The sequence below is a fragment of the Acipenser ruthenus genome, chromosome 20 (genome assembly GCF_902713425.1).
Source record: "Acipenser ruthenus chromosome 20, fAciRut3.2 maternal haplotype, whole genome shotgun sequence".
Classification (NCBI taxonomy): domain Eukaryota; kingdom Metazoa; phylum Chordata; class Actinopteri; order Acipenseriformes; family Acipenseridae; genus Acipenser; species Acipenser ruthenus.
Window position 1 is genome coordinate 30,250,873 of NC_081208.1, and position 20,720 is coordinate 30,271,592.

The 20,720-nt window shown below is 40.4% G+C and overlaps 1 protein-coding gene across 3 annotated transcripts in view; it reads left to right on the plus strand.

Moving 5' to 3' along the window:
• Positions 1–20,720, plus strand: part of LOC117425702 (uncharacterized) — a 55,468-nt gene that overhangs the window by 20,159 nt on the left and 14,589 nt on the right. For all 3 annotated transcript variants that reach the window (XM_058993899.1, XM_058993898.1, XM_058993901.1), the window contains 7 exons: positions 2,540–2,626; positions 4,393–4,509; positions 5,277–5,375; positions 6,765–6,913; positions 10,625–10,763; positions 11,036–11,158; positions 11,533–11,724. In XM_058993899.1, the coding sequence (XP_058849882.1) occupies positions 2,540–2,626; positions 4,393–4,509; positions 5,277–5,375; positions 6,765–6,913; positions 10,625–10,763; positions 11,036–11,158; positions 11,533–11,724 (906 nt within the window). The remainder of the gene's footprint in view (positions 1–2,539; positions 2,627–4,392; positions 4,510–5,276; positions 5,376–6,764; positions 6,914–10,624; positions 10,764–11,035; positions 11,159–11,532; positions 11,725–20,720) is intronic.

Below are 20,720 nucleotides of genomic sequence, written 5' to 3' on the forward strand. Positions count from 1 at the left end.
AACGTGTTGAAATCCAAACAGCCAACGGGTAGTGGTCCTCCTTTTTCAGAAACAGGAACAAGGCCCAAAGGCATTGTATGTTTGTGATTGTATTCTATTAATGATGAAAAAATGCAGGCAAAGCTTCAGACATTTTCTCAACAGTATTGACCTGGCAATCTGCTCAGCTTTAAGAAATACAAAAAAAAACAAAAAAGGCATTTATTGGAATCTCCCAGTTTCCATACACTGCTTTAGAAATATTTACATGACAGGACATTGTTTTTCATGCATATTTATTGAATGCTCCAGGTACACAGCAAACTGTTCATTCATCTGAGTAAATTTATGACTGTGTATTGCATTGAAAGCATTTGATAAACTGTAAGCTTTCACCAAAGCTTTCTGTTATACTTGATTTAATTTAGCATATCAGACATAATGTGTGTGTGTGTGTGTGTATATATAAAAGGATTGTGCAAAAATATATTGGTATTTTAAATAAAGAAGTCTAGACTCTGTGTATAAAAGAAATGAAAGCATCTGTGTGGCAAGGGCACTTCAGAACAATCTGCTTGCATAGTTCCTAACAGGATTTTAAATTACACTCTGTAATAAGCGAGAAATGATATTAATCTTGGCTAGGTTACAGTGTCATTGCCAAAGGGATAGAACGTAATGGGTGTTGCTGTCCTAATTTGCATTTACATTACTCCAGGATAGTTAGGTATGGAAATGACCTTCACGGCATTGGAAGGGAAAGGTAACAATAGGTTTGGGGGTCAGGGTTGAATTTTTTTTGTGTGCGTGACGAACGCAGTGATAGCTCTGATCAAATTAAGCCTCGGGTTATCTCAAAAGGGTGTGTGTTTCATAGAGATAGTATCTTCTTAATAAAAGGTCTGATCAGACATTGTATCTATTTGCAGGGCTGAGTCATTCACAGAGAGGAGGTCAGTTCAGTGACACTGAGCAGTGGTTCCTTTAAGGGTTGGGTTGTAGGCGGTCCAAGCAACGAAGCAGTGGTACTAACAAAATAAAAACAAGCACAAAACTCAGTTAAATACCTCGGGTTCCTCTGCTTTTGATTCCTATTTTTTATGATTAGGCATAGATAACTTATCAGGACTTAAAAAGGCTTCACTCTGGGCTGATGAAGCTTTTGAACACAATGTAACGCAGCCTGTTCCAGTGCAGCCCCAAGGCCTGTGATGGAACAATAAACCCTTGTTTACAGGGGATCGCATCATCATACAGGGTTCATGCAGGGTTCAGGGTTCAGGGTTCAGGGTTTCAGCAAACGTGGAGGGGGAAATTGGTTAATGGGGAAATAATCAATAAGTCTGAAGAGCAGCTTTCATTGCATGTCATGTACTGTGGCTATTTATGTTTTATTAGTTTGCACTTAGAAATGCACTTTGCATTTATTTTATTTAGCAATGCAATAAATCATTGTGTTTTTCTGGGAAGGCCGACTCAGTTGACCTAATTTTCACTTGTTTAATTTGCTACAAAGCAAGTGGTATCTATTTGTATCTGTTGTTCTAAAACCGCTTCATAATGCTCTGCTGTACCCCCAATCTAAAAAAACAGTGTGTTTTCAAAATACAGCAACAAACAGGAAATGAAAAGTCTGAAGGCAAGCCTTGGAAATAAACTTTGATCAAAACTGCTGCCAAGCATTCATATACTGTGTAAAAGAGAGAGGCACAAAGGCAAGATACCTCTACACTGCATCCATGAAAACCAACTCACATAAAAGCAAAAAACTAAATGTAATCTAAAACTTTGATTGCTTGATTGTGATTGCAGTTAACAGTTAGAGTTTGGATCGAGAATATCCTTGGACCTCAGCAGTGGACTGAGAAGAGTACATAAATCAAAATCTCTAGAAGGGGACTCTTGTTTAGTCTGTATTTTGAAACCCTGCTATTGCTCTTTTCCTTTCACTCGTTGCTGAAAACGGTACAGCAGAAGAAACTGATCTCCCTTCAGCCGGGCTGTCTTTATGTTTATTCCCAGACAGAAATGGCAGGCAGAACACCTGAATGGTGTGTGTAATGGACCAGGCTTCCCTGGGGGGATCTGATCTCATTACCCATCCCTGCTCTCCGAAGGCTTGGCTGTTCCACTCCATATACTATTACAATGAATTTGGAACATGCTGTTATGTTCTGCACTGAAACGCTGTTTGTCATATGATGCTAATAAAACTTATGTTACCTATGAAACCATGAGAATACCCTGGCTAGCCCAGCGCTGCTTTACAAGGCAGTATTGTGTGATGGCAGACTAGGTTTTTGAATTCATACTGGCGGTACCTGAACAATAGCGACCTTGATGAATTCTCAAAGCAAGATAGTAGTCACTGTTTAGTGTCACTACTGTTCTTGAAAAGCTCATAGTGATCAAGGAAAGTATTGTGAACTCAATGTAATATGCATGATTTCAATGCTAATACATATTAAACATGTATGCAATTCTTGTTTAATGTTCCTTGAATAGCTTGCTATTGTGTTAATGTAGCATACTGTTTAAATACTACCCTTTGTCTTGATAGGAAGCTGTCCCCAATTGTATTCACACTGTTCTGCTGCTTGCTGAAAGAGACCTCACCTTTCGGATGGAAAAGCCCACAGCTATGCAGGTAATTACGTACTGTGGTGGGGAACTGGGAAACACAGCAATTTGTCTTGAAGAAATTACGAAATATATATATATATATATATATATATATATATATATATATATATATTTTCTTCATTTTAGAACCGTATTTTGTTATCGACTATTTAGTTTTGCAGTGCAGTGTGTAATCCTGCGCAAAGGGCACTCTCTCACCTCAGTGACCCCTGTGCTTTTCTGTCTGGAGTGACAAATCACTTTGCTCTAAGGCTTTTTAGGAGTTTTCGGCTCAGAATAACACCAACTTAATTGGCACTTCATTTGTGTTTGAGGAGCCGAGAGAACAGGCGATGAAAGGTTAGAAGGTACTCGGTACAGTATAAGAATCTGATCTCCTGTGGTTTTGAGACGACATGCACCAGCTAATGGGGGGTCTACACAAGAGGTTCTGCTTTGTCTTTTCCCTGCAAGAAACCGGACTCATGGACCGCTCAGAGACTCAGCACTTCAGTATGCTCTGCAAAAAACACAAAAAATACACACCACCAGATGATCCTGAAAAAACATAGGCACTGCAACAAGTGAAGTGTCTCATCCCGGCACTACACAGTCAAGCTGTTCTATTTATCAATGAAGTAATAATAAGATAGTTAAGGGTTGTATATGATGTTTGTTTAAGTCAGCTAAGTACATGCAATAGCCAGTAACAGGCTCCTGACTTCTTCAACAGTTCCCTGCAGGGACCTCGATTCTGTTCAGCCTTGTTAACTCAAGTGCTGGAGAGGAGACACTTGCTTATTTTAAAACTCTCAGTTACTGCCAAGGAATTGCTTACTTGTAGTGCACTTCCATTTGCTTTGATCGAGCAGACGTTTCACATTAAAGCGCCGATTTAGGGTCTGTTTTCTGAAAAAGTACAGTCTGACAGTATCTTCTGTATGCAGGTGTTCTGGTTATGTTTTTCTTTTCAACTTTGGGCAACTTGAATAGAAAATTTAAATTATTTTCTGATAGTGTAGCACAAAACAGTATGCAAATCTAAGATAAGAATAATCAATAAGAACGGGTAAAAGACAAATAACTATTTTCCAATCATTAAAAAGTGTGCCTCAAAAATAAGAAAAGAACAAGCTGTATATTCAGTTCATTATTGTATTTATTTTTCAATGACATATAAGTACAATACATGAGAGAGAGAATGATATTGGATGCTTAGCCACCAGCCCCACGGCTGATCTGCTGCTTAGTCAGGAGCTGACCAGTCAGCTTTGAGCTACTGCAGCCCCACCCTCCACAGGATTGCTCAGTAACAGGATTAATATATTAATGGCATTGTTTAAAATGCTCTTGTGGTTCTCCCGTCTAAGGCTAGTTGTTCCTCCTCTTCTTAAGCAATAACACCCAACAACCCAACCAGTAATGAAGAACAGTAAAGGGCAGCTCTATCCTGTGGTGAACTATGCCAAGGTGTTTGTTTCCTACAGTGACACCTTTTATTCTTAGTAATGGCTGTTGATGGGTATTGTTACTGCTATTATAACATCAAGGGGTGTGTTGTGTTTTTATGTCTTAGCGCTGCATCCTAGTTTACAGTTTTGGAGCTCTCTTGAAGGGGGGGGGGGGGGGGGGGGGGGGGGTAGCGGGGGGTGCAGTGGCATTCAGGATCCAGTCAGAGCGCAAGAGTATCTTTGCAGAAAGACACACCTGCGACCAGTCTCAGAGGTTGGGATGATGTAATGTATTGTAGATCTTTGTCACCGAAGCCGAGGCTTTTGTTTTCTCCCGCAGTTCGAACTCCTCACATCCCTGAAGTCCCTCCACAAGCACATGGACGCCTCTCAGCTTCCACTGGAGTTCGATGGGACCTTTCCGTTCTGCCACAGTGACTGGGTGTGCTTTCGCACGGTAGGTTCTCTCTCACTCCCCTGCATTCCTTTACGGAGTCAAATTGGGTGTTTAGAAGAATCAGCTTTATCTTCGTTGATTTGCAGGCTGTCAGAGTGCTTCATTTATTACTCGCAAGCGTTCTGTTTTTCTCTGATTATGCATTACACTGACTTTAAGAAAAGATCAATCTCAGTTAAACAAGCAGCATATGTTTTTTGTTTGCTTTATTTCTAACTGTATAGCTTGCACAGAATGTTACCTGCTTCCACCCAAGAGCTGTTTTTGTTATAACTGTTTTGTTAATTACAATGTTGTAATTGTTTTGTCTGTTTAGTTTTCGTGTGAAAAATGTGACCTGGGAGTTATTTGGAGTGCGACTAAAAATTGCACATACTGCTTTGGAGGTGCTTTTCCAGAGAATAAAGAATGTAGTAAACAGAGAGGGATCGGTGACTGGGAGGAAATTAGAGCACAGAGCAGAACAATGCGTTGCTCCTGCTGTCTGTCCAGAAGCGAAGTCTGTGAGAACCAGCCAGCAAAATGCCTGTCTGTGGACACCAGGATAAAGACTGAGGGTGTTTACAGCTCATGTTTAATAGGCTATGAGTAAAACATTCCCGCTTCTGTATGATGATGCATAATGGTATCGATAGCAAAGGTTTTAGTCAACTACACTGTTTTGTTCATCTTCCTGACCAGTGCATATAACTTTGTGCCAGTATTTTTTGATGATGCATTTCTTATATTCAGGTTTTGTTAATGCATGTTATTTCTGTTGCTTGTAGAAACTGGAGCAGCTGGTACAGTGTTGCAGGTCAGCATCTGGCTTCCTTCAGGTCACCATCACCAGTCTGGAGTCCAACAGAGTACCTGGGACAGCAGAGGTAACTGTGAATCAGCGGGCAGCAAGGGACTACCCATAGCACAGTCATTATTTACTGCAGCAGCAAAACCAACAGTCGCCTCCATTTCACCTGCAAAAACTTTTGCACCTACTGAGAACTGTTCATTTCTAGTGAGACCTTGCAAACCTTGCACAAATCCCTTACATTATATTGCATTTAATATTGGAACACTTAATCTAGTCTAAAATCCTCAAAAGAAGTCGAGTTAAGAAAGAAAGTTGATTGATTTTCTCACCTAGTCCCCCCCTTTCCACCGTAAATCTTTAATACATTCATTTGAGAAACTGATTTCCAAAGATTAGCATGCACGTTCCTATATTGTATTGAACTGAGCCAATACAATTGTCTGTGTTTCTAACAGCCTTGCTTTGCGTTGCACATGCATTGAATTGACTCGGCTGACCTTTTGAATGTCCCTAGATTGCCTGCTGTTATTGGGTGATAACCAGGGACTGGGGTTTATTTACGCACAGGAAGCACCAGTGTAATCTATGGTAAAAGGGGTTTCATTTAAAGATTTGTGGAACCCCCAGGGGCATATGTATCTCTCTAAACCAATCTCTCTAATCAGCGGGTTGGGTAAATGGTCTTTGATGTTGGTGCAAAGGGAAATGAGTCTGGTGATGGGATATTGATTTCCCTGGGCATATTCATGCTAAACAAGGTTCTTTACCTATTCAGGGAGGGGTCCGGGGACAGATAAACTGAGAGACAAGGAAGCAAATTGTTTCCATGACATTTAGCTGCAGGCATTCTACATTCTTCTGCAGCACCTATAGAACATACGCCACACACCAGCCAGATAGCAATCTCCTTGCAGATGTCAATGGGGGATCAACTGGCTCAGACAAGAGAATGGCAAGAGATTAACACAGTGACAGGAGACTTGCACGTTTAATCCAGGGTGATTACAGGGCTTGGAGTGCACTGTCAGGTTTTTGAGCTGTTCATTGTTGACAGAAAAATCCCCAGGAGGGGTCCTGATTTTCATCTGTTCCTTTGTGTTCTTTCTTAACATGTCGGATTACATGCTTGACCATTTAGCCTGTTCTGAGGTGTTTAGCAGAGTCCTTTTTTTTTTTAGAAATATAAAATATAAAGTTTTATATTGAACTAGTTTGCTCCATTGGATTGGGTGGTCCTAGAGCTTCCAGAATAGACCCTTGAGAGGTGGTGAGAGTGCATCTGCAGGGCAGCATGGGGAGTTTGTGTCTGCTCTCTGGATAGAGCGATTCAGACTCTAGTGCAATGCATTCCACCAGCTTTCATAGACACTCATTTATGTTTAAAATAAAAATACCCGTTTTCTGTGCCTGTGTGAGGACAGACATATATTAATAAATGATGTTCTTTTTTCCCCTCCCACAGGAAGCCCAGGTTTTACTGGGGAGGTACAGAGACCTAATGAAAAGCGTTCTTGAAGATAACCGATTGGTCAGGCTGCAGCTGGAGGGAGGAGCCACCCTTTCCAGACTGAAGAAAGAGGAGTCATGCGTGACGCTGACTGAAGATTACAGGTACACTGCTGGCAGAGTCTAGCTATGTTTAATGCCAGCCGGTCCTTTGATAACAGACATCTGGAATGTTTATATCTAAACACTGACTGTATTAAACTGGTATCATTAAGCATTCTGGGGTGTATAAAGCCAATGCCTCTCATCTTGTAGCTATCCACTCACACTGCGCTTCAGCAGTGACATGGATTATTCTTCTAATGAGCTTTGTGATGCCAGTCGTAACATAACAGAATACGTGTTATTTAAAACAGTTCTGCGAAACGTGTTTCAAAGTGTAAACTTGACCTACATCAGTAACTTGAACTCTGACCTTCAGCGAAAACTGATAAGAAGAACTTAGAGTAACTGTCTCATCCTGGTAGGGTAACAGGCGTTGGAACATTATTTATAAGTAATAATCTTAGCTTGATTAAAAGCACAGAAGTGTCTGTCAATTAAATATATGTTTCCTCTAGCAGCCACTGTAATTCTACCAAGCAGACAGTTTGTGGAAATTGGTAATTAACATTCCTGTTGCATTCATCCACTCACTAATACTTTCCTAAGTTTCTTGAGGCTCACCTTCTTTTTGTTAAACTGGCAACCCTGCAGTATATTTTTGTTGTTGTTTTTTGAAGGAATGGGAACATTTTCTAACAAAAGTCTTTGCTAAAGTTCTTTTTTTCTTCACTTTTTTTTTTTTTTTTTTTTTTTAAACGCTGTTCCATTCTTTGGTGATGAGAGAGCTTGTCTCTCAGTTTAGTCAAAACTTTTCCTTGGCTCACCTCTTTTCCTGGTCCGACGTGGCACGGAACAATTCTTTATAATGTCTGCCTTTTGTCAATGTGGCAGTAGCTGTTGTTTTGTTTCATAGTGAAGGAAATCGGAGCCAGAGAACAACATGGTAAATATATGGCTGAATGGACAGATAGTCAGATTTATGGCCTTCCCAAGAGGGATGCCTTTTTCAAAACATAACTCAGACTTTTTGTTTTGTGACATTCTTTCACACAATGCGGTACTGAAATGAGAAAAAGAAAGCACTGGAGTTCATTCTTTATAGATGACATCTGTGGACAGACCTAGGGCCTTCTCAGCTGTAGAATTTGTCATTGCCTAGTGTGAGAGTGTGAAGTTTATACTTTCTTAGCCTTAAAGTAAAGGAAAGGAACTGTTACGAGGTATTTGATTCTGTGCCTTTTGGTGTACAAGTTCAATGTCTCACTGATTTTATGAGGGTTTTTTTTTCCAGTGAGCTTCGTTTGTTTTAAATCAGTCAACAGAAACTGCGCAAGTGTATTTGAACTGTCTTTTGTAGTATTTCTTTTAGAGCGTAATTAAGATAGTTTTAAGTGTCTCCCTCTATCCTGTCTGGTTTTAATGATGATTTTCCCCAAACAAGTTGTGCAGATAGCTGTCGATATGCAAGTCTTTCTTTATCTCAAGGTCAGGGTTGGCTCAACTACATACAAGCTGACTGAGTCACTTCCCACTGCAAGAAGATGAAGCGAATTCTGAACCCGCATTCCTTACTGCTTCATTATTATTAAAAAGATAGCACATTCTTTTTAAAATAAAAATAATGTGATATCTTGTAACAATTGTAAGTCGCCCCGGATAAGAGCGTCTGCTAAGAAATAAATAATAATAATAATAATAATAATAATAATAATAATAATAATAACAATAATAATATTAATACACAAGAAAGGCATTAGTCTTCCAGAAGAAGTGTTCTTTCAACTGCAAATATTTAACAATGAGTAACCCAAAACCAGAACCCTTTATTTGAAGCATTCATCTTTAACTTTTGCGTGTAGTGTTTGCACCATGACTATCTAGTTAATCATAGAAAGGGTGTGTGCATTAGAGGGGTGGTGGTGTACCACAGGAATAAGAGGAAAAGAAAAGCTTCATTTCATTAAAAAAGTTACTCACATTCACAACTGGGGCTAATCTGTACTGTGATATCCAGCTTCTGTACTGATGGTTTTATTTTAAATTTATTTTCTTATTCTGTAGGTATTTTAAAAGTTTAACACAGTCATTTTGCAGGGTTCCCATGTTTGTACTACTTTTTTACCATGTATTTTACTATGGTTTGCCATGTTTTTAAATGTGCTTTAACATGCCTAACTAGGCTTTGCACTGCTTTACTATAACATTTTGCTCTGCTGTTACCAAGGTAAACTTAATAAGGGAAAGTGCAACAACATTAGTGACATTACTGATAACTAGGAAGGGAAACAAAAGAAGAATAACATGGAGACATGGAGAAATGCTCCTCAGTACATTCTCTCAACAATGCCCTTATTTCACAGAATACTGAAGCTGCTACACAACAATTTGCATAATAATTGAGAAGAAATTCCCTGTTATGAATGGGTTGTTGTTTTCAAGGGTCCTGCCTTGTAGTTGCTAGGATATCGTAGTATGTACATCACACAAATTACATTTTAATAGTTTGTTGACCTAAGCCAAAAAAACTGTTCCTTTTATTTTCTAAACAAAAGGTTTTGTTTTTAGTTAACACATGCATTAGTAAACTGTGCGATGCGACTGTCTTCAAATAACAGAATGATGAAGTGAAATGCGTAAGTATTTACTGTGATGTACTGTATTTAATTAGAGTGCCAATGGATGTTGTTAATAGTGTGTAATAAAAATCCATCCATACATATGATGAAACCATGTACATGCCAATGGAAAACTGTCGCATGTGGTGTGAAAGTACACTCATTTGTCTTGCTGGCAGGCGAGATCATATTAAAGAAGGTGTTAGAAGGTGACCGTTGCAGAACGATCTTCTGTTTACAGTGTATCTAAAGTATACTTTATTTGTTTCTATCAGTTCATTTCTTCATGAAGGTGCCTGTATCACACGTGCCTGTATCAGAGCTGTTTTGATATCAAAGGTTATGTGGAAGAAACTGAGTCACCAAACTGGGGCCCCGAGGGACGTGTCATCTCAGAATTGATGGCAGAGCGTTGCATGCAGACAGCAGGGGGCGCCTTCAGTATATAGAGTTTGTAGAAATAACATCAGAAAGAATATTGTAGTTTCATCCTTCCAACTCTGAGAAAGCGGGCTTCAGCTTTAAACTTTTTTGTTTTACAAGTTTGTGCCCTGCAGTTTCTTTGAAATGTATACATTGGGTCGAATGTACAGCTGGTGGGATGGTACAGTACTTCACAGGCACTAGAGCTGCCCCAACTTCATACTTTTTGTTTGTTTTTAGGTACACGCCCCTCTTTGTCAAAAAAAAGACCCCCCCACCCCAATAAATGATTTGGCAGTCTGACTCTTAACATGCATTGCTTCCTGTTCTTGAGCTGTTAAAGAGCTGTTAGAAAGAAAAAATGCCATGAACCAAGGGAGTGATTCTTCATGCACACACACACATAGACAGACAGAGGGGTTCTTTAAAGGACAGCTGCCATTCTCCCCTGTCTCCCCGGGACTGAAAGGGTGTTTCATAGCAGAAATCCGACAAAGGTGCAGCTGTCCAGAGCAGCTAGGAGTAGCACAGTCCACTGGACAACTGTGAATGCCTTCTGGGCTGCGGTATAATCTTATACTGGGTGGGGTCCTTTTCATATTCCTAGTCATGTAGTATTGAAAAATGAGACACTTGTAGCAAGTGGTAAGTAGCACGACATGTTTTATTGTAATGAGATGCTGCTGTTTGTCTTTCTTTCTTTTTTATATACAATCTCTCTCTCTCGTTCTAGAGATGCCATTGAGACGGTTACGGCTCTGTACAACCAGGTTGATGAGTCGGTCCATCGTCTTGTGAGGCTGTCGAATAAGTGCATGCAGGAGCTGGAGTTTGTAATGGAGTTTAAAACTTTGGAAGAAGGGTTCAAGGAGGTAAGAGATGTAGCGTGTTTTTTAACATTTTTTCTGTAACTTTGTGCTAAATCAACAAGTCTGAATTTCTGATTTATTTTTTATTGACATTTCCGCATTCCTGCATATTTTATGAGAACATTATCAAACCGATTTAAATAATTATGTGTATATATATATATGTAATCAAACTCTTTCAATCGGGTTGATAATGTTCTCATAAAAATATGCAGAAATCTGGTGTGGAACTTTTGAAAAGTGCATTCATTTCTTTTATTTTTGTGTCCTGGCAGGTTAGCGGCTGGATTGAGCAGGTTGGAGAAAGTCGACTGAAGAAGCTGAGTGAGCTGGATGATTCTCTGGAGCAGTTACGTTGCACACAGACTGACTTCAGAGACTTCTACTCTTCAGCATATGTACGTTTAAACAAGTGACAGAAGTTACTTAGTGTAGGAGGTGTGCTGATGATAATGGAACTCTATCCCAAACCCAGCACTCACATCTGACCATTTCTCAACAGTTTTCCCGTAACCTTTAATTTTAGTATGTGTCTGATATTTGAATTGATTTAAATAATGTTGGCTCCTGTGTTCCAGCCTCTGATGTCACGCTGTATTAGTGTACTCTTCATACGTTTTAAAGGGTGTAAAAATAAATGAATAAATAAATAAAACTTCACAAATGCAAAAAATATAATTTGAAACGTGCTTATTCTGGTCTTACAAAAAAAGAAAAGCAAAATAAAAATGTAGATTATATTCCTGCTAATGATCTTTATTTGGCCTCTTAGACATACTGCAAGAACGGTGAGGGGCTCTTAAAGAAGCTGGAGCCGTGGGAAGACGTCTCCTCAGCAGAGCTGCAGGTCTATGAAGTGAAAGTGCATTCGTTTTGGGAGCAGCTGAAGGACTTCTCACTGAGAGTGGAGGATGCCAAAGGGAAGATCGACAAGACAGTCAAACTGTATGAGTTTTTCGACAAGGTAAGGCACCCGTCGAATTGTTTCATAAAGCTTCTTGCGGGCCACAGAAAGGATGACGGATGTGTTGGTGTATAGCTTGACAGCAGATTACAGTGAATATGGACGGTGTTGTACAAAGCGAGGGGACACGACAAGCAAGGAGGGAGCTGATCGTTTGCATGCTTGTTGACTGATTGACACAGGCATGTTCTGAAAATTCTTTTTCTGCAGTTCCATGTAGCTGTGTCACTGGTGAATGACTTCAGTGCACACCACAATGAACGGCTTCTGAGATGCTGTAGGCAGCTGGGCAGTGAGGGGGAGGTGCTGTAGCTTCGAAATGGTGTGAAAGCCTTTGTTACGCCGCTCTGCTAAGCAAGCCAGTCAGCTCGGTGCTTGGGTGGGGGACCTGCTAGGAAAACTGTGTGCTGCTGCCGGTCAGACCTGGGGTCGAGTATAATTACAATTACAGCAGGAGTGTTTGCTGGAATTGCAGTTACAATTACAGTGCTGTTTTGTTTAATCACAGTTACAGTCACAATTGTGCTGCAGTAGTTACAATTATAATTACAGACATACTGAAAAGTAACACAAACACCTACATGCTTAATCTATTTATTCTAAATAACCAAGCAATAATCGCAGCTACAAATACAGAAACATGCTATATAACTTCAAACAAATGGTGGTCACCAAAAGTGATTGAAAATACAAGGACAGATCCAAAAGTGATTGAAAATACAAGGACAATGGTAACTGGTCCCGGGTCTGGTGTTGGTTGATCTGTTCCCTCTGTGTCAGATTTCATCCTGTGAGCTTGCTTGGGGTTAGGGGGGCACTGAACTGCACAAGGTGCTGTCCTTGGGACGGGATGTAAAACAAGGAGACTGCAGATTAAAGACCCCATGGCAGGAGTTCTAAGCCTGGTGTCCTGGCTTGCTGAATCCCCAGTACAAGCCAGTACATTCCTGGCTGAATTCCCTGTACACCGGCTCATCTTCACCCTGGCCAATGTGTGCTTCACATCCCTGTAAACTAGATACTGCATCTCACTGGATCTGTCCAGCGTAGTTATCCTCTCCCATCTGTTTAAAATCACATTGATAAAGGATTATCAGATGGGGGGGAAAAACAAAACAGCAGTACTGTCTGGCAGTAGTGTGGAGTAGTAGGGCAGCAGTGTGGAGTAGTGGTTAGGGCTCTGGACTCTTGACTGGAAGGTCGTGGGTTCAATCCCTGGTAGTGCTGCTGTACCCTTGAGCAAGGTACTTTACCTAGATTGCTCCAGTAAAAACCCAACTGTATAAATGGGTAATTGTATGTAAAAATAATGTGATATCTTGTAACAATTGTAAGTCGCCCTGGATAAGGGCGTCTGCTAAGAAATAAATAATAATAATAATAACACAAGGGAAACACTCACTAAGAAACAATCTGTGGCAGCGATATCATTGTACTACTGCTTGGTAATCAGCTCCATATGGCTCTGACTCACAGATATTTTTGGTAGAAAATGGCCAAGTTGTCAATCGCGCTTTCTAAAAAATAAAATGAAAAGGGTCAGCCCAGGACTATTGAGAGGTTTTGATTTCGTGCTCTGGTCACGAGTCCAGTGTGTTCTGCACAGCTACCAGAATCAAACAGATATTCTACAGCTGAACTCGGCTTCCACTCCACCAGGGGTGCCTTAACTTTAGCTTAACAGAAATAAAGAAGTGAAGATGATGAAGCATTGTCTCATTGTGCATTTGTGTCTTGTTTTAGATTCATAGTAATTTGATCAGGGCTATAAATTATTATTTCATATTGCTGTTTCTTTCCGATAAAAAAACATCATGAGCTATCGGATCTGGAATCAGCATATAGTACAGTTGTTTTGATGCAGATTCTCTCACTGGGCTACTCCCCCCCTCATAACCCTGAGTGTCATTTGGCTGCCTCTTGTACTCCCCAGCCACCAGGTTTCTTGCCATCTGTCAGCATATTTCAACACTGGCCTTTGTTCCAGCTAGGCTAAAAGGCTACACATAACTTGATATCACTTTTTATAAAAAACATTTTTAAAATCCTGTTTTGGTTTCTGGTGACAGGTACTTCGTGTTCTGATATAGAACTGGACAAGTTACAAGTGTGTGTGTTTCCTCTGAACTGCTCCAATAATCCACAAAGAAGCTGTGTCGATGCTGATCACGTCAGTTCAGATCTCTCGAATTCTTTGTGAGGTGTTTGGTATTAAATGAAGTCTTTATGGCTGCTGAAATATTTTTATTCCGCCAATCACAGAATGAGGTTACGCAGCAGAGCTGGTCCTGATTACTGTATGTTGCATTGGTCCTTAGACTGGTTCTAGTTCTGTATTTTCAGTGTTTGCATCAGGCCATAATAAAACCTAAGAGCAGTTTGCTAATGGGCGACAGTAGAAAGCACCCGTTCAGACTTTCAGACTCGACCAGCAAAAGCATGGTCCTTTTGACAGCGTAGCGTTTTTAAAACACGGCATGTTAACGTATCTCGTGTGGAATTTCATGGAGTAAAAAAATGAACAGTTTATACAGCTTGTTATCATTTAAATGTGGTTTCTGTTCAGACTTTTATTCTCAGGCGAATGTTTTCACTGGTCTGTCAGAGTGACTGGCAAACAGCACGGAGTGAATAATGACCCCAAGGAAGCTAGCTCTACTCCTGCTGTTAATTGTGTCTGTAATCACTGGGTAGCCCGGGTCCCAGTCAAATTGTGATTGCAAATGCACTGTGCTTAGCAACCCCTCGCAATGCCCCAGTGCCCTAGTGTATGCTAATGCCATGATCAGAACTTTTCTTTTAATATTCTGAGAACATCGGCATGCATTCTAACCTCCTGCCAGACTAAGAGCGGCTGTTATTGTTAAATTGTTCTTGCATTGACTTGCTCTTGCAAGTACTGGAGAAAAAGAGAAGAAAAAAATAACAAGTACCCTTGTTATAATCAGCCAACAGAACCTACCTTCTCCATTCACTCTCTGCGGATTCCAGCCCTGGCACTACTGAGTCCAGCTGGGATCTGAACTCCACGCATTGAGTCTGAAGATCTTAATCCCACCAGGAGGCTGAGTATTGTTCAAGCAGTGCAGTTAACATTTGGCTTGAGCAAACTTGGCTGACTGCAAAGGGAATTAGCATTTCTACCAACCTCTCCACTTGTAGGAGCTACTGCAATGCTTTGAAAAGAGACTTAAGAAAGCTGATGACAAGGATTTTTAAATCTCGCAGCCACTCTTACTGTGCACCACAGCGTGTGTTTAAACCCACCTCTTTGATGTCCAAAGCATCAAAAAAAATAAAAATAAAATATACATAAACAAATACATTCCTAAGAGCATTAAAACCTGAACAGGGTTTATGTATTTTGTTGTGTTCTGCTTTTTAAAATAGATAGATTCTATGTCCTTTTTTTGAACGGTTTAATTTTATAGAAGCTGCTGGGTGCAGACGCAGAGGTCCTGGGACAGCATTCAGATGTTTCTATGTCATAGAGAGGGGCGCCTGCAGTCAGGGTCCCGAATCAATTCACAGTATAGAAAAGCACATCCAGGCAGAGAGGTGCTGGGTGTTACAAAGTGATGGCGTGTTGATTCTGCCGGAGCATATTGATTTCTGAGGGGAGAGTTTAGTTATTGTTCTGCATCGCGTGTCCATATACTGACCCCTTCCGTATCGTGAGACTAGCCTTCAGAAAAAATGTGCCGGTGTTATAAGCAATGCTTTTGTTGTAAATTTCAGATTTAATTATTTTCTCAAATGTTTTTTTTTTTTTTTTTTAATCTGTGAATGTTTAAATCAATCACCAATATTTGTTGTCGCCTACAGCCCTCAGAATTGCTCTAGTATAAACCATTTCCAGTCCATTGCATTTGGGAAATTTCTGAATATGGAAAACATTAATGAGATTAAAATAATTAAATTGCTCAAGATTTGAAAAGCCAATTAAAGTAAGCATTAAGTCATAGTACTGCTAAGAAATAAATAATAGTACAGCCCTAATGAGAAAAATATGGACAGAATTAAAATAGCCGCCTTGACGATACTCACACATGTGGAGGATAAACTACCCTGTGAGAGCCGACTGTCTTTCCAAGGGGCCTGTTGTTCTCACCCCAGGCTGCCCATACTAATTACCCCCACACAACGTTTATTACCCTGTTTACCCCCGCAGATATCCCTGCCGGGCCGAGAGGGAGGCTGATAGTGACGTGCCACTGACACTCCCAGGAATCCCTGGATGTAGATTGGGCTCGACTTACAAGCCTTTGCTACAGTGTGACGTTTCCACCTCTTGTTTCAAAAGAAAAAATAAGAGGTGTTAATTTAGGAATGAACATCTCCAAATTATAGTGTAAGAGGTCCCTGCAATGCACCTAACAGTTTCTTACTGGTGCAGTAACATAAAAACATGTTTTGTATGATTTGTACACTGACTGATTTTATTAGTAGCTTATCAGGTCGTCTTTTAACAGGCTCTTTAGGACTTCTTTTGAGGCGAGACTTGCACATCTTTGATCTTCAGAGTTGTTTTTCTCTGTTGTTGCTGTGTAGCGTGGTTCTGATTTTAATAAAAGCTCTGATGGAAAGTGTCCAGTTTTGCGCTCTTGTGATCACCTACAAGTGTCTTCTCCCTGCTGCTTATTGATTATTCGATCAATAGTGTATTGACTGGCAGTGTGAAAGAGTGAGGACAGCAGTCCCATAAGCACACTGCTGTCACGGCAGCAGCTGCTATTCATTTAATACATTCAGATCTTCAGGAAGTTAATTTAACAATTGAATGACTCGGTGAGTCAGGCATGTTGCTTATAAGTTGCATTGTTGGTTTACAGATTCAGAGCTGATTGTCAAAGAAACTAACACCTTCCTTTATTATTATTATTATCATTTAAATATATCATTATATTAAATCCACATTTACTTAATCACTGATAGTTCTGTTTGTTAATTACTACTGAATGATTACATCTGTTTCTTTATATTTTTTTATCTTGCCATCTTTTCCAGTTTCCTTGCCATTAAAAGTGCTGGAGGTTGATGCCAGCCAAATGTTTTTGTTTGTGTGTTTTTTTTTTAGACCAATTGTCACTATTGCGTGTATAAGTTCTTATCTCTCTCTAAGTAAAGTCTCCAAATCCAGGTAGCATTCCAATGGCAGGTTTTGTTTTCTCTCTCTACACACTGGACTGGCTTTGTAGTGCCGGCACTAGACACCCCCTCCCATCCCCCATCCCCCATCCCTCACTGCCTGTCGGCTCTGCTTCTTATTTAGTTACCCAGGATAGCCCAGCTGGTATTTAGGCTTGCATTTGCCTGTGAATAGTGGGAGTGAGTAGGGAGCAGGATCTGGGCGCCAGTGGCTCAGTCTGTCTCAGCACAGGGTGATAGCAGGTCCACAGAGCGCTGCTGAAGAGCTCAAGGAATTACACTGAACCAGGATCTGGGGTTTGTCTACGGGGTATTCAGGTAGGGACAGCTAGAGACTTGAATGTGCTCCAGACACTTTGTAATGCTTGCAGGAGTAGAGGCAGGTTCCATGCAGTTACATAATGTCAATGTGTGACAGCTTGGTGATATAGTGTACTGAACAGTTAATAATTCCAAATCTGCAAATTAAGTGCTTTTAAGTACATTTCTTTAGATTTTATGATTATTGTTTTTTTTTTTTTTTTTATTGTCATGTTATTAATAACATAGTTTAAAAAACAGCTCTTTTTTTGTTTGTTTGTTTTTGTTTTTTTTAAACTTCCAAGACTCTTCTCTTAAATGATCCACATGGATTTCACTGAAGTTGCCATGTTTTGCCTGCCTGGGTTGTCTTTGGTGCATTATAGTTAGCTGTAATGCAGTGATGCCTGTAACAGATTTGCTTGTGCCTGTCCTTTCTAAAGCGTGAGCAGAGAGGGAGCTTGTTTTTGTCCCGAGCAGATTGCAGAGCTGCTAGGAGTAGCCCATGCATACAGCTGGATGGGCTGCCTGTGCTTCAATGCTAACAGCTCTGTCTGAGGCTCATTGTCCATTCATTGAATGGTGGCCTCCGTATCCCTCTGGATTAGCTGTGAGTCATTGCTGACCAAAAGAAAGCTACTGTCCACAGCTAAACCAGAAGCACGATGCAGGACTAAAAAAAATGTATAAATAAAGAACACTGTTTAGAGAAAATGTGAAAAGAAACAACACCAACAGCATGGTTTGTATGTCCTTACTGGTATATACACTTTTAAACTGGCTGCCAGTCAGGCTGAGACTTTCAAACACCGGTAGTTTGTGCACAATACTCAATCAGGTCTTGTATGTCTTCCTGTTGCTGTGTAAGCCTGCTGATATTGGTGAGCCCTTTGTGTATTTTAAGTATGCTAGTTTGTTTGTTTGTTTGTTTTGGATGAATAAGTCTGAGGTGAATTGTATTATTGTGCAGAGAAAAGAATAAAGTTGGATTATGACCAGGTGGCACAAGCATTTACCTTCTATGTTAACATCTGACTGCCCATTACAGATCAGCAGTGTAATTGGTAGTGATGGACTTACAGTATATTCCCATTTTTATCTGTCCCCAGAGAGTCTTACTAATCACACTGTGGATGAAAGCAACACACACGCACACACACACACACACACATCAACACACACACATACACACACACACACACATACACACACACACACACATACACACACACACACATAAACACACACACACATACATATACACACACACACATATACATGCACACACACACATAAACACACACATATACACGCACACACACACACATATACACACACATATACACACACACATCAACACACACACACACGCGCACACACACACACATATACACGCACACACACATAAACACACACATATACACGCACACACACACACACACATATACACACACACATATACACACACACATAAACACACACACATATACACACACACACATAAACACACACACACACATACATATACACACACACAAACACACATATACACACACACGCACACACACACACATAAACACACACACATACACACACACACATAAACGCACACATACACACTCACTCACACACACACTTACACACACACATACACTCACTCACACACACACACACACATAAACGCACACACACACATACATACACACACACACACACACACTTCAATAGTGAGCGATCCTGGGCCTGAAACTCATTACATCCAGTAAGCTGACATTTGATTCCAGCAGATCTGACATTCTATGTTACAGAGGTCAGTATATGAATGTAATAGTGAACCAAGTTTATAAATCCTGTATTGGCACGAAGCAGTTGTGTGTATAGATTTTCACTGCTGAGGTGCCTCGTTGCTCAAGTGTCAGAAGCTTTATGGATTGGCTTCTGTGGAGAGAGCGGGCCACTGGCATGCTTCAGGTTGTTCTCGATAATGGATGGAAACAGAATACAGGTAAGTAAATAAATCAAATATGAGTCCCCTTAGTTTTTGCCAGCTCATATTGAGGCGGCTGTTACTCTAGCTTTGAGCTTTACTGGTGCTTGGAATGTGTGATCCTGGACCCTGTTGCTATGTCCCACAATGAGCTGTGACAGCATGGTCAGATGTGCCCTTTATTACTGCTGCACTGCTGCTTTCATAGCTCGAGATTAAAGGTGGTAATTGTATTTTTGCAGTCTGTAGCAGTGATGGATACAGAAGGTGTTCTGCATGGTTAAATACTCAGGTCATGTGTGACTGCTGCTTATTGAGGTCCAAAGACTTTAAGGCAGTAATAAGCTGAATAAATGCAATTAGCCCAGAGCCCAGTTGGGGTTTCTTGGGTAAAAGTAACCTTTGACCCTTTTTCTAATTCGACCAAGGCAGATGGATCAGATGGTGTCTGATTTGAATTTTGAAAGCTTGTGACAAGTAAATGTCACTGAGTGCGAGTGTGTTAAGCATGGACTTACAGGGTTGAACAATTAAATTATGTCACGTTATGGTTTCAAATCCACTTGGGTATTCTCATGAGTAACCTTATCACTATGATTTCAAATTATTATTATAACTTTTTTAATTGGCAACATCACATTTGCATGTGATATGATATGATTGCAGCTCTATTATTGGAGTGAAATTGACAGAACGTGGAAGTTTTAGGTACCACGAAGAAGCAGCTATAGCTATTTGAAATACCTGCATATCCCGAATTAAAAGTGTAAAGAAAATAACAAAGAACTTCTACCTACAAAAAAGGGAGAGACCAGCGCTAACATTATGAGTGTTAATAAGAGGCAAGGGAATGGATTGCTGCATTACATTGCTGAGTGCCGCGTTGCTTTGCATACAAGTACACAGTGATTTTAAATGAAGTCAACTGACAGTCGTGTCTGAAATTTCTAACTTTGTTTTTAGTATTTTAAGGGGGTGGGGGCGTGGGCAGGCACACTTTTCTCCAAGGCAAGCAGACACCAGATACACTGTAACGTCAAGAGAATCCCAGCTTCTTCGTGTTCCTTTGCATATCTAATGAGATTATTAAAGCACACTCCATTCAATCGGGGCCCGCACCAACAAAAGTGAAATGCACGCCTGCAGGCACAAGACACTGCATCTGTCACTGTCTGCTGCGTAGCCTTGGCTAATGCATCTAACCATGCATAGCAGAGCGCAGCATAGCATGCAAAGCAAGTCATTCAATGAAGTTAGGAGAAAGAAGTGGAGGAAAAGTTGTGAGGTTGGATTTAGAGTATGTGCCAATAGGAAGTTTCTAATATTATGAAGTACTTCTTAACTTTATATAAAGAAACTGGTTATCCTGTGGATGTATTTTGTATTGTGTAATTCCTGAGCGAATACAAGTGGTTGCTGCAGTAAACAAATAAAGGTCTGTATCTGTGTGTGTGGTCCTAGTAAAAGTATAAGTTTCACAATATCATGGGGCAGGTCCTTTTTCGTAAGGTCATGACAGTCCAATGTACGGGCAAAGTGCCTTGTCTTCTTAAAGACCCAT